This window comes from Lepidochelys kempii, chromosome 3, assembly GCF_965140285.1.
Source record: "Lepidochelys kempii isolate rLepKem1 chromosome 3, rLepKem1.hap1, whole genome shotgun sequence".
NCBI lineage: Eukaryota > Metazoa > Chordata > Testudines > Cheloniidae > Lepidochelys > Lepidochelys kempii.
In genome coordinates this window covers 81,191,410-81,204,785 of record NC_136382.1, presented here as the reverse complement: position 1 = coordinate 81,204,785, position 13,376 = coordinate 81,191,410, and the positions used below count along the sequence as shown (strand labels likewise).

The 13,376-nt window shown below is 44.8% G+C and overlaps 1 protein-coding gene across 3 annotated transcripts in view; it reads left to right on the top strand.

The window, feature by feature from the left end:
• The first annotated feature begins 7,815 nt into the window (after positions 1-7,815).
• Positions 7,816-13,376, top strand: part of HACE1 (HECT domain and ankyrin repeat containing E3 ubiquitin protein ligase 1) — a 91,803-nt gene continuing 86,242 nt past the window's right edge. For 2 of the 3 annotated variants that reach the window (XM_073336880.2, XM_073336879.1), the window contains exons 1-2: positions 7,817-8,066; positions 12,216-12,270. In XM_073336880.2, coding sequence (XP_073192981.1) covers positions 7,847-8,066; positions 12,216-12,270 — 275 coding nt within the window. In that variant the 5' untranslated portion in view covers positions 7,817-7,846. Of the gene's footprint in view, positions 8,067-12,215; positions 12,271-13,376 lie in introns of all 3 variants that reach the window. The other variant, XM_073336881.1, reaches the window with a different exon arrangement.

Genomic DNA, 13,376 nt, shown 5'->3' with positions numbered 1-13,376 from the left:
GCCCCCAAAACCCTTCTTTAACTATATGAACGCCCATATAATTAATATTAATAGCTATATACTGAATATAATTATACCTGCCCCTGTTTACAGCATTAAACATATTACACAGACATTTTTACCTTGAAGATACATTTCTTTGAGGTAATTGTAGACACAAATTCCCTTAATCAGAAGTTCACAGGGGAGGGAGGAAGGGGCCATGAACCCGAGCTCGTTTATGTAGCTGGGAGAGGAAGGGAAGGGAGAGATAACACTTCTTCACACAAAGGGTATCCTTCAGACAACCATATTCCTTATGCAGCTACAACACTTACCTATCCTTAACAAGCAGGTTTAAGGACTTAAACCAATCGCTAACTATCAGGGATTGGGACATGACGTTCATGTCAGGCAGATTATTTTACATCTGCCTACTGTGAGGTTTTTCTTGCATCTTCCTCTGAAGCATCTAGTGCTGGTCATTGTTGGGAGACAGTATACTGGAGTAGACAGACCTTCAGTATGGCAATTCCTAAATCCCTATAATTTACTATTTAAGTAACCTGACATATTATTTCAAAATTACATCTTTTGTCTTAAAGGAATTAAAGTTAAAGCCAAAAAAGAGGAATATAAAGATAAATATGCTAATAGGAGCTGAGGTTGTCATGAAAATGACAAAGAATGTTATAAAGCATTATTTTCTTCTAACACAGAACGAGAAACTTAATAAGCATAAGGAAAACAGTATTATTCCTAAAGATGCTCAGTTTTTCCAAAAGGGGCTTAATAGTTTTTCACTCCTTCTGAATTTTAAAGTCACAATGGGGGCTGCAGGAAGTGGTGCGGGCCGAGGGATATGCTGGCTGCCCTTCCTGAAGCCCCCATTGGCCTGGAGCTTCAGGCGAACCGCGGCCAGTGGGAACCGCGATCAGCCAAACCTGCGGACGCGGCAGGTAAACAAACCGGCCCAGCCCGCCAGGGGCTGTCCCTGAACAAGCGGTGGACTGGCTTTGAGAACCACTGATCTAGACCATCCCTGACAGGTGTTTGTCCAACCTGCTCTTAAAAATCCCCAATGATGGAGATTCCATGACCTCCCAAGGCAATTTATTCCAGTGCTTAACCACTCTGACAGTGAGGAAGTTTTTCCTAATGTCCAACCTAAACCACCCTTGCTGCAATTTAAGCCCATTGCTTCTTGTCCTATCCTCAGAGGTTAAGAAAAACAATTTTTCTCCCTCCTCCTTGTAATAACCTGTTATGTACTTGAAAACTGTTATCCTGTCTCCTCTCTGTCTTCTCTTCTCTCGACTAAACAAACCCATTTTTTTCAATCTTCCCTCATAGGTCACATTTTCTAGACCTTTAATCACTTTTGTTGCTCTTCTCTGGACTTTCTCCAATTTGTCCACATCTTTCCTGAAATGTGGCGCCCAGAAGTGGACACAATACTCCAGTTGAGGCCTAATCAGAGTGGAGTAGAGCGGAAGAATTACTTCTCGTGTCTTGCTTACAATACTCCTGCTAATACATCTTGCTGCTTTCTACTGCATTAGTGTTCTTTCAATGCTGTGACCCTTATTCGTTAATTGAATTTATGTAAAAGTAAAATAACTGTATTTGGTGCAATTTTAATAAGAAACTTTGTGTTCTTTCCTATTTCAAATATTCAGGCTTTCAAGAAGTGCTCAATTCACTTAACAGCTAGAATTGATACTTTTCAAGGTATTTAATCCTCCTTTCTGGATGCATGTGATTTGGGATAACTATAGAAAAAATTGTAAATTTAAACTCCATGTTCAGCCCAGAAATTTTAAAATAAGAGCTGAAGTACTTCGAGTGGAGAGACTTTATCTTTCTCTGATTAACCGTTGTTTCATCATATTTTAGATATTATTATATTTTTGGGCAAATATTTGGAACACAATAATAGCATACATTTAAATACTTAGGGTTTGAATAATGTCAGGAAGTATTTTTATTTTATTTTCAAATAAATCCTTGAAGTCATAGATCCACATTCATCCATGTCTATCTATGGTGAGGTATCTGACCCCCATTATCTGAGTCTCTGAGCACCTTATAGTCTTGAATTAATTCATCTTCACAGCACCCATGAGGTAAGGAAGAAGTACTATTGTCCCCATAGGGAAGTGAGGCTTGGCCAAGCCACACAAGAAGTCTTTGGTGAAACAAGGAACTGACCCCACATCTCCTATGTTATGGCTTGGAACCTTAACCACTAGACCATCCTTCCTCTCCCTGCCACAGGTCTGTTAAAATGGTCAGTGCTTCCCTTTTTTCTAAGGGCATGCCTTCATTACAATCTTAAGTAGACCTATTGTAACACTGACAGACCCCAGTTGTCGGTGGGTGGGATCGAACCTGGGACCTCTGGAGCTTAGCGCATGAGCCAAAAGCTATGTGGTTCTTAACTAAGGCCATAGAGCAGACTCATTAATCTCTCTCTCTCTCTCTAAGTCAGGAGTCTCAAACACGTGGCCTACAGGCCCCATGCGGCCTGCGGAGCTATTTCCTGAAGCCTCCCCCCACTCTGCCCCTCACCCAGGGCTGGCTCCAGCTTTTTTGCTGCCCCAAGCGGTGAAAGAAAAAAACAAACAAACCCAGCCTGGTTGAGCTGCTGCCGAAGAGGAAGAGAGGCACTGCATGGACCACCGCTGACTTGCCGCCAAAGACCCGGACGTGCCACCCCAATGATGCATGGACTGCCGCCCCTTTCTATTAGCCACCCCAGGCACCTGCTTCCTTCGCTGGTGCCTGGAGCCGGCCCTGCTCTCACTCCCCGCCCAACTGCGCCGTGTCCCTGCTCCTCTGCCTACCTCCCAGCGCTTCCCTCCACCAAACAACTGTTTGGCGGCGCTTAGGACTTTCCAGGAGGGAGGGGGAGGAGCAGGAGCCATGCGCTCAGGGGAGGAGGCGGAGAAGAGGCAGGGCTGGGGCGGGGATTTGGCGAAGGGGTTGGAATAGGGGCAAGGAGGGGGCGGAGACTTTGGGGAAGGGGTGGAGTGGGAACAGGGTGGGCGGGCAGCCTTTTGTATCTTTGTACGAAAAGGTGTCAGTGATGTGGTCAGTGTACTAGTCCTCATGTGGCCCTTGTGGTCATTTGAGTTTGAGATCCCTGCTCTACGTGGTCTCACTACCAGTAGATGGGACAGAACATCACACCCAGGAGGCATGTGGGTTACATACTTCCCTTAGCTGAGGAAGCGCATCCCGAGCTTCAGAAACTTCCCAGTTGAAATCCTGGACGAGCACCCACTTGTAACACCAACAGACCACGGTCGTCAGGATCGAACGTGGGGCCCTGGGAACTCTACTTCATGAGCTAAAAGCCATGCGGCTCTTAAATAAGGCTGTAGAGCAGACTCATTAATCTCTCTCTCTCTAAGTGGTCTCAGTGCCACTAGATGGCACAGAATACCATACCCAGGAGGTGTGTGGGTTACACTAAGTTAGGTCGATTTACAGCCACCTCAGTAATTACTGTGGTGGCTGATGTCCACACTACCTTCCTTCTGAAAGCTTCCACCGACTGAAGAGGAGCAGTGTGGGGGGCTTAGAGCCAGGGCTCTCAACTCTGCGCAGCTCCCCACCATGAGCCCAGCTGCTCCCCAGTGTTTCTTGCCTCCCCACTCCCAGCCAGAAGTGAGGTGGGAGGTGGCAGCTGCCCAGGGCTTCTTGCCTCTGGCAGGGAGATCTGTGCACAGAGTCCAATTGGCCACAGTGCTCCCAGCGGGGAGTGGGTAGCCGGGGGGCAACAGGGCTCTCAGCGGGGAGTGAGGAGCCTGGGTGGCAGCCTGGCTTGGAGGTCAGGGAGAACTGGAAGCAGCCCCCCCGGCAGCTGGCTTTCTTGTCAATTCCATGGCTCCTCCAGGGGAGCCATGAAATTGACAAGACAGCCAGCAGCCTATGTAAGTATTGCAGTGTCTACACAGACATGGTGTTGCCCTAACTACACCAACATAAGCCCTATGCCTCTTGTGGAGGTGGAGTTATTATGTCGGTGTAGTAAGCATAGGTGCAGGAGCTAGGGGTGTTGCTGCAACCCCTGGCTTGAAATGGTTTCCATTATATACAAGGTTTGCAGTTTGGTTAAATGGCTCTCACCACTCCCATTCTAAAAATTGTTCCAGCACCGCTGGTAGTACGGCACTTACATTGGTGGGAGCAAGGCTGTAGTGTAGACACTGACACAGTTAGGTCGACATAAGACAGCTTATGTCGACCTGTCATAAATATAAAAGGAAGGGTAAACCCCTTTAAAATCCCTCCTGGCCGGAGAAAAAAATCCTCTCACCTGTAAAGGGTTAAGAAGCTAAAGGTAACCTCGCTGGCACCTGACCAAAATGACCAATGAGGAGACAAGATACTTTCAAAAGTTGGGAGGAGGGAGAGAAACAAAAGGTCTCAGTCTGTCTATATGCTGGTTTCTGCTGGGGATAGACCAGGAATGGAGACTTAGAACTTTTAGTAAGTAATCTAGCTAGGTATGTGTTAGATCATGATTTCTTTAAATGGCTGAGAAAAGAATTGTGCTGAATAGAATAACTATTTCTGCCTGTGTATCTTTTTTGTAACTTAAGGTTTTGCCTAGATGGGTTCTCTATGTTTTGAATCTAATTACCCTGTATGGTATCTACCATCCTGATTTTACAGAGGGGATTTCTTTATTTCTATTTACTTCTATTTCTATTAAAAGTCTTCTTGTAAGAAAACTGAATGCTTTTTCATTGTTCTCAGATCCAAGGGTTTGGGTCTGTGGTCACCTATGCAAATTGGTGAGGCTTTTTATCCAACATTTCCCAGGAAAGGGGAGGGGTGCAAGTGTTGGGAGGATTGTTCATTGTTCTTAAGATCCAAGGGTCTGGGTCTGTAGTCACCTAGGCAAATTGGTGAGGCTTTTTACCAAACCTTGTCCAGAAAGTGGGGTGCAAGGTTTTGGGAAGTATTTTGGGGGGAAAGCTGTGTCCAAACAGCTCTTCCCCAGTAACCAGTATTTGTTTGGTGGTGGTAGCGGCCAATCCAAGGACAAAGAGTGGAATATTTTGTACCTTGGGGAAGTTTTGACCTAAGCTGGTAAAGAGAAGCTTAGGAGATTTTTCATGCAGGTCCCCACATCTGTACCCTAGCGTTCAGAGTGGGGAAGGAACCTTGACACGACCTAACTCTGTAGTGTAGACCAAGCCTGAGTCTGATCCTTCGTTTCATTTTTACCTTTTTCTCTCTTGTTGAAGGCAGCCTTCAGAATTTAAACATCTGCTTTATTTTTATCAGTTATATGTAAAGGAAAACTGAGCCTTAGAAAGAGTGAATTTCCCTTATTCATCATCAGTTGGGTGTTTAGTTTATAGTCTTGTCTGCACAATCAGCATCTCAATTACCTTTTAAAAATGTTGTGAATAAATATGATACAAAAACTAGAAGCCATCTGATAACTTCTAAGAGTATGCCTACATGACAAAATTATGTTGACCTAAGTTACATCAACATACAGCCACCGCAGTAATTACATTGCTTTTGCATGTCCACACTATGCTCCTTGTGTTGGCGGTGCACGTCCTCAATGGGAGTGCTTGCATTGATTTAACTGTCAGTTCAGGGCACTGTGGGATGATTTCTGAGAGGTAGCAACAGTTGATGTAAGTAATGCAGTGTCTACACTGACACTGAGTTGACCTAACTACATTAACATAGACTCTACACCTCCTGAGGAGTTATTAATCAGTGTACTGGGCAAATTACATCAGTGGGAGCAACAATTTAGTGTAGATGTTTACAGAGTTAAGTCGACAAAAGCTGCTTTACATCGACCTGGGCTAAGAGTTGACTGCAGTCTGGCCATAAACATCTAGAGTTTTGTTTGAGTCAGGATTGGATTGACACCAGATACCATAATTTTTCCTTTTTTAGACTAATCAAAAATGTAAACATCATATAGTCAAATATTTGAAGTTGGGCACACAACACTATACACTTATAGTTGATCATTCTTAACTTCTTAAAATTAGTGTAAGTATGCTAATCAGTTATATGCAAGTACACAATTGACTGTGCAACAGATCAGCTACTTGTGCATACTTTTAACTAATTCTTTTGAGTCAACAAAATAAACACAATAAATGAATGGCTGTTAACAAAGCACATATATGTAGCCTTTCATTTATATTTCTATGTGTAATCATCAGGCTCCAACTGTGTTAGGACTTTCAAAATAGCTTACATGCTACATACATTTTTAAATAAATGTAATTACACAATTTTTATAATGCTGTGAATATTTTTTAAAATGGAGTGGATTTTTCAGCATTGCCAGTACATTTTATCCTCTGGTAAATTACATTTTAATGTCATTTTTCAATATTAAAACTTACTACATCAGTTTATGTATATGTTTGTGTGCCTCCACATCAGTTCTATATTTTCTTTTTTTAACATGAAGTTTCCCCTCAGTCTTTTAGACTTTTATGTATATACAGTACCTAGCTCAATGATCCTTAATTGGGACCTCTATTTTCTACTGCAATAGAAGCAACAAACAATATATTTTGAAAGTATGTATTTTCATATGTTCATGTTCTTTACTTCTCATGTCACTCTATTCTCCATTGCATTATGGTTACTGTTATCAAATCCTGAGGGTTTAATCTCTGTAATAGCTCCCAAATCTGCCCTTAATTCTCCTTTTTCACTGCAGAAGTCCTTTTCCAAGTCAGTGATCAATGTCATCTTCATACCTAACTACTGCAGCCCCTTTCTTTTCAGTATTCTTGATGCTAATATCACTCAAGTTTTCCAATGTCCTTTTGTGAAAATAATCTACTCATCACACCACCAAGGACTTGTCTAACTAAAAGAAGAGACCTACTCAAAGAATTTTAGCAGTATCTTGGGGGCCTGATACTGTTTACACTTACATAAGTCTGACTTTTACTGGGAGTAGTATACTGATTTCAGTTGGACTACTCCTGGCAGTAAGGCGTAGCTCATGCATATTTGCAGGGTTCAGCTCTACACCCAGAAATTGCATAATTCAGTGCAATTTCTGGGTGTAGACCTGAATCCTGCAAATATGCATGTGCCTCTCCTGGTCTTCTAGTGTCTATTTCAGAGTAGCAGCCGTGTTAGTCTGTATTCGCAAAAAGAAAAGGAGTCCTTGTGGCACCTTAGAGACGAACCAATTTGTCTGAGCGTAAGCTTTCGTGAGCTACAGTTGCATCCGATGAAGTGAGCTGTAGCTCACGAAAGCTCATGCTCAAATAAATTGGTTAGTCTCTAAGGTGCCCCAAGTCCTCCTTTTCTTTTAGTGTCTACTATGATCTTTATTCAGTCACCTGCTAGCCACAGTCATTTTCTGTTTCACAACGCACAGTCACCGGAGGACGCAGACTTCTCGCAACAGCACACAGCGCCACAAGCACCCTCCCGCCCTTGAGGACAGGGGAAGGAAACCGAAGGGTGTGCGGGAGGGGGCACTAATAATTCGAGGGGTGCAGGAGCTACAGTGGTGGCTCCCTATAAGCCCCAGGGCGGAGAGTTTGCTCCCTCTGCGCTTCCTCGAGCCCCAGCCTCCGAAGCGCAGGGAGAGAGGAGCGCCCGCGCCTGCTCCGTCCTCACTCACTCCCGCCCCCCTCCCCCGCTGCTGAGCCAGCTCCTACCGAGCTCAGCCCCTCGGCTCCTGCCCCGCCCACAGCTCCTAGCCGCGCCCCCGCTCCTCGCCCCTCCCCCTCCGGCCCCCCGTAGTACCGTTGGCAACGCTGGGTGGGCGGGGCGCTGTTGCGGGTAAGGGCAGCCACTTCAAGGAGGTGCCCTTCCGCCGGTGGGCACGCGCGTAGGAGCGCGCATGCGCCGTGGCTCTGGGACCGTGCGGGTGGGAGCCTGCGAAGAGGGCCGCGGGCCCCGCTCTGGCCGCACGCAAGCGGCGCTGCGATGGGCTGAGGCGGGTCCGCGGGGTTGGGTGGAGCGGCCCCCCCCGCCCCCCCCGAGGATGGAGAGAGCCATGGAACAGCTCAACCGTCTCACCAGGTCCCTGCGCCGCGCCCGCACCGTGGAGCTGCCCGAAGGTAAGAGGGGAGCGGTGCCGGGGGCGGTTCCTCGGTCCAGCGCCGTCCCCCGGCGAGGGGATCCCGCTGCCCTCCGCTGCCCTCCGCTCCCCTAGGTCCCCTATCTAGGACCCGATGCCCCGACGGGCGATAGGGCAGAGCTCCCGTGAGAAGTCCGGGCCCCGCCAGGCTGCTTTTGGGCCTGGGGAGGTGGCTGGGATTCTGAAACCTGGTCTGCACCTAAAATGTAGGTTAATTTAGCTACGTTGCTCAGGGGTGCGAAAAAAGATGTAGTTCGGCTGAGCCAGGGTAGGCACCGCTAGGTGGACAGAACAATTCTTCTGTCGACCTAACTAGCATCTCTTGAGGGGATGGATTTACTACAGCAGTGGAAAAAACCCTTCCCTTGCTGTAGCAGGTGTCCGTGCTACAAGCAGGATAGTAGCGCTTGTAGTGTGGACAACCTTACTGATGTACTGTCCCTGGACCCTACTCCAGGGCTGGTTTTAGACTGTTCTCTGTCTAGTGGCTCTCCCTTCCCCTCTTTCCCTACTGGAAGGGAGGAAGAATTTCTTTTCCTTTTCGCCCCTCGCCCTGTCTCAAGCATCCTTGCTACTTTGGGGGGGGGGGGTCGTCTTCCCTCATGCTTTTAGTTACTATGATAATACAAACAAATAGTACTGAGGGGAAAGGAGTTAACCTCTGGCTTCTGAAGAGCAGCAGTAAAAACTGAATAATCCTTTTAGACTTGGTCTAAACAGGAAGTTGTACTGACATAAAATCACGCCTTCAGTTATACTGACTGACTTAAACTGGTGCAACTTTGTGTGGACATTTACACAGGTGCTCTCTGAATTGACATAAACAGTTCTATGCAATGTTGTCATAGTTGGGTTGGTCCCAGGCATTAGAGAGACAAGGTGGGTGAGGTAATATTTTTTTCTTGAACCAACTTCTGGTGATGAGAGAGACAAACTTTCAAGGTTACAAAGCGCTCTTCTTCGGATCAGTTTTAAATGGATACTAAAGAGTTCAGGTGCAAAAGTTGCACTGATTTAAAGGAGGTTATAGTAAACTAATGCAATGTCTGTGTGCAGTTAAGCCCTTATTTTCATTCTGCAGCTGTTTGGGAAATCTGTGCAGAGGCATGAGTGTATATCTGCAGACTCAGGAAGATAGTATCTGTTCATGTTTAGAACATTGTTGTAATCTGTAATGGCTAGAAACTTCATTTTTAAATGAAAGCTTTAATTCTCAGAAGCTAATGGCTTAGGCCCCCTCAACTTGGCATTCACCAGTAATGGGTAGGCAAATATGTCTTTAAACCGTTTTAATGCAAGGCTTTGTGTCTACTCTGACTTGTCACTCCTTAATTAAAAACAAAACTCTTTGTAGGGCTTTGTTCATTGCTTAATTTTGTTACTAAATATTCAAACTTTACAATTAAATCAGTGTTTTGTTTTTTGTAACTGACAGCCCTGCAAACTCAACCGGGGTTTTGAGTCAAATTGTGTTTTCATCTCCAATATCATCATTAGTAATAATGGTTCTTCAGGGAAAATTATGCCCTTAGTGATACTAGAACATCCCCCAAATCTTCAATAGTAAACAAGTGCTGTTGCTGATATGCAAAATGGAGGAGAATCCAGCTCCTTCACTCTTAGTTGTGTTAGCTGTGCAGGACTAAATGAAGTTTAAAATATATATGCTCTTTGTCTTCAAGTGTATATCGTTCTACACAAAGGTTGAATAAAAAGGTTAGTTTCATGGACAAGGAAGAGTCGCATTGTAAGTTTCATTATTTAGCTAAGTAAAGAACAGATTTCTCTCTTCTTTGTGCTGTACCTGTTCTTTGAATTAATAGGATTTTGTTTACTACTTCCTCTTAAGGGCTAGATTTACCAAAAACTTCACAAAACCAACCCTAAACCACCCTTTCTAAGAGCTTGTCTATGCACAGGTTTTTTTTAGTGATTTAGCTGTGTTGGTTAATTGACATAGTTAAATCTGCACAACCATCTAGTATGGAAGCAGTTACACTGATATAAAGGTGCTTATGAGAGATTGTGCAGATTTAACTGCTATATGTCTGTTTCTAAATTGGTATAGTTAAATTGGCACAAACTGTATATAGAGTAAGACCAGCCTTAAGTTTCCTAGCCAAGTTTAAAATTATGAGAGAAAAGGCATTTACAAAATATATTTCATACAAATTCACCTGTTTCTACTTTATATTCTTTTGTTAATGCTGAATATTTTGATTCCTTCATATCTTATACTATATCAAAAATCAGTTTAGGTATTGCAATAAAGGTTCTGGGTTTTGGGTTTTTTTACGTTTTGAAAGCATTAACTTTTTAAAAAGAATAACATTCCAGTACTCCTGGGGGAATTCTGCACCACTGCACGCATGCGGAATTAATGTCCCCTGCAGATTTCTTTGTTTCCTTGAAGAAAAATGACTTCTAACTGGGAAGCAAAGGGAAGCTGCAAGAGCAGTCATGTGCCCCTCCCCAACAGCACTGGTGCGTCATTTTGGGCACCTGGAGCAGCTGACGGAGAGGTAAATCTTGGGGAGGGGGGGCTGGAGATGCACTGGTCAGTGGCTCCAATTCTTTGCTAGGCTCAGCTGCTAGTCCTGGCTGGGCTGGGGGCAGGGAAGGACAGGACTTCTTCTTCCCCTGCAAGGCGGGGTTAGGGCTGGTTCAGACCTACCCCTAGAAACCTCACAAGGTGTGCCTCTCCTCCCGGCATCGTTCTTCAGCTGCTGGAGGAGGGCCACTCTGTATGGGGAGTTGCTTCCCAGTCCACCCAGAACCCCCCCACCCGAGTCGCCTGTACCCAGAACCCTCCCACAGAGCATCTCTGCCTGCATCCGGACCCCTACCTCCATTCCCCCTGATGAGCCCACCTCCTCTGCACCTGAACTACCCTGATGAACTCCCTGCACCTGGACCCCCACCCCACTGAGCCCCAACTAGCTGCACCTAGACCCCCACCCCATTAAGCCCCAAACAGCTGCAGCTGGACGCCAAGCCCCACTTCCCCAGCATCCAGCATCCCCCTGCTTTCTGAGCTCATTCCCCCCATACCTCTTCGCTGAACCCCCACCCCCTTCACCTGCACCCAGAACCCCCCCAGTGAGTTCCTGTGCATCCAGATTGCCCCTCACCTGGATCCTCCCCATACTAAGTCCCTCCCCAGTTGGGTCCTGCCAGGCTGAGCCTGCTTGCCACACACCTGGATCAGAGGCCAGACTGGGCATGCATGTGAAACTCTGTCCCTCTTGCTGCCTATCTTGGTGGGCCTGGTGTGGAGGAGCAGGGCCCTAGGGTGTTTCTGGGCCAGGCTCGGGCCTTGCACTGCCAGGGTCGGGTACAGCCTCACCGTTCAGTCTGTGTCCCTGAGCGGGAGGGCTGCTGGGTGATCTCCCACCCGTTGACCTGTGCTTCCCATGGCCATGTAGGCGCCTCTACATTTATTTATTGACAAATAAAATATGCAGAATTTCATAGAATTTTAAAATATTGTGTGCTGAATTTTTATTTTTTGGTGCAGAATTTCCCTCAGGAGTAATTCTACTACAGTGTTTGAACCCAAACACTGTAGATTTGTGCCTGTCAGAACCAAAAAGGTGAAAAGGTCTAGAAACAAAAGGGGAAATTGACTATTTTTCAGTGTATAAGTTGAAACAAAAAAGTCGACAGCATTAATACTATTAGGTAGATTAGATTTAAAAAAAAATCATTTTAGTAACATCAGTAACACAACTATGGAAATAATATGTAAATACAGGAAATCTAGAATATCTTCACTTTTAAATTAACTTGCATGATACTGAGACAATTCAGTAATGAGAACTTAGCAGCAATCTGAAGGATAAAAGGATAGACAAAAATTAAAAATAAAATTAGTAACGTACATTTTTCTTACTTAGGAAGAGTAGTTTTTCACCTACAGTAATCTCATTAATTCATCATATATTTTCCATATAAACAGCAGTAGCTTTTCTTTTAGAATTATTCAATAATTTGTCATATCTATATCTAGGTCTATCATACAGAGTAAAAATTCTATTCATCTACCGTAACTTCTAAAAACAGACAATAATTACTGGATAAATTTACACACAAGATTTTATGGTAACTGAATAATCTAATTTCTGCACAGATAATGAAACTGCTGTCTACACACTAATGCCAATGGTTATGGCTGACCAGCACAGGTGAGTGTTTCTTCCTACAGGTTTGTGCATAAATTACTACTTTTTAAATTATCTTACTTGTAAGGTTACAACCATTAGCCTGTCTGTAACATGCGTCTAAATGGTAATAACTATAAACATCCTCCATAGTAGTAGTCTGCAGCTAAATATTTTTAAGGGCATAGGAAGCAACATGTTTAGTAGAGCTTTATTTATTAAAGTAGTTTTGGCTCCAGGGTTTCTGTTGCTGAGCTGCCATCCAGGGTCACAGAGGCCAGGTCTGTACTACATACTTTCTTTGATATAACTACGTTGCTTACTGGTCTGGATTTTTCACACCCCTATCAACATGGTTATATTGACCTTAACCCCCTGTATAGGCAGCAGAATGTCGGTGGGAGAGTTTTTCCTCCAGACATAGCTATTGCCTTTTGCAGAGGTGTTTTCTGCCTAGAGCGTCTTCTCCAGAAGTGCTGCAGCGACACATCTGCATTGGTACAGCTGTGCTGATGCAAGTTTGTAGTGTAGACCTGCCCAAAGAGAAGATTCTTGCATAGCTGGGGCCCAGCTCACTGAATGCCCAAACCTGCAAAAGACTATGTATATACTTTATGTACCTGAGAAATCTAGTTGACTCAATCCTGGAAATGCCTGTGTGTGCGCTTAAGACTAGGCGTTTGAAGTGGGTCCAGTGATGGAGAAGGAGCCAGTATGTAATGAATACTGGGAGAACAGAACAATGGTAGTTTCTTTGTGAATGAGATGTAGCACTAGGAGTTGATGTACTGTTGGTATTGAAACTCATAGTATCTATCTCTAGGGGAGATTGTCCAACATGTGTTGATCAGACAAGACTGATGGCTGGGGGCCTTCTTAAATGACAGTTGTTTGGGAAGCGGGGAAGCTGTTGGAATCTGTCTGAGGGATGTGTCAAACGAGTTTGCTGCTACTTCCCTACCCCTGTTGAGTTTTGTAGACAAGTAAGAAGCACTGAAATTTGTTGATCTGACATCAGGGTGTATGTTGTTCCTTCTCCACAATATGTTTATGCTGACACATATACTAGAGTTTCAGTTATGCAGCCTCCTGGACACCAAGTCACCAGGTTGTTTCAACCTGAGCCTAAT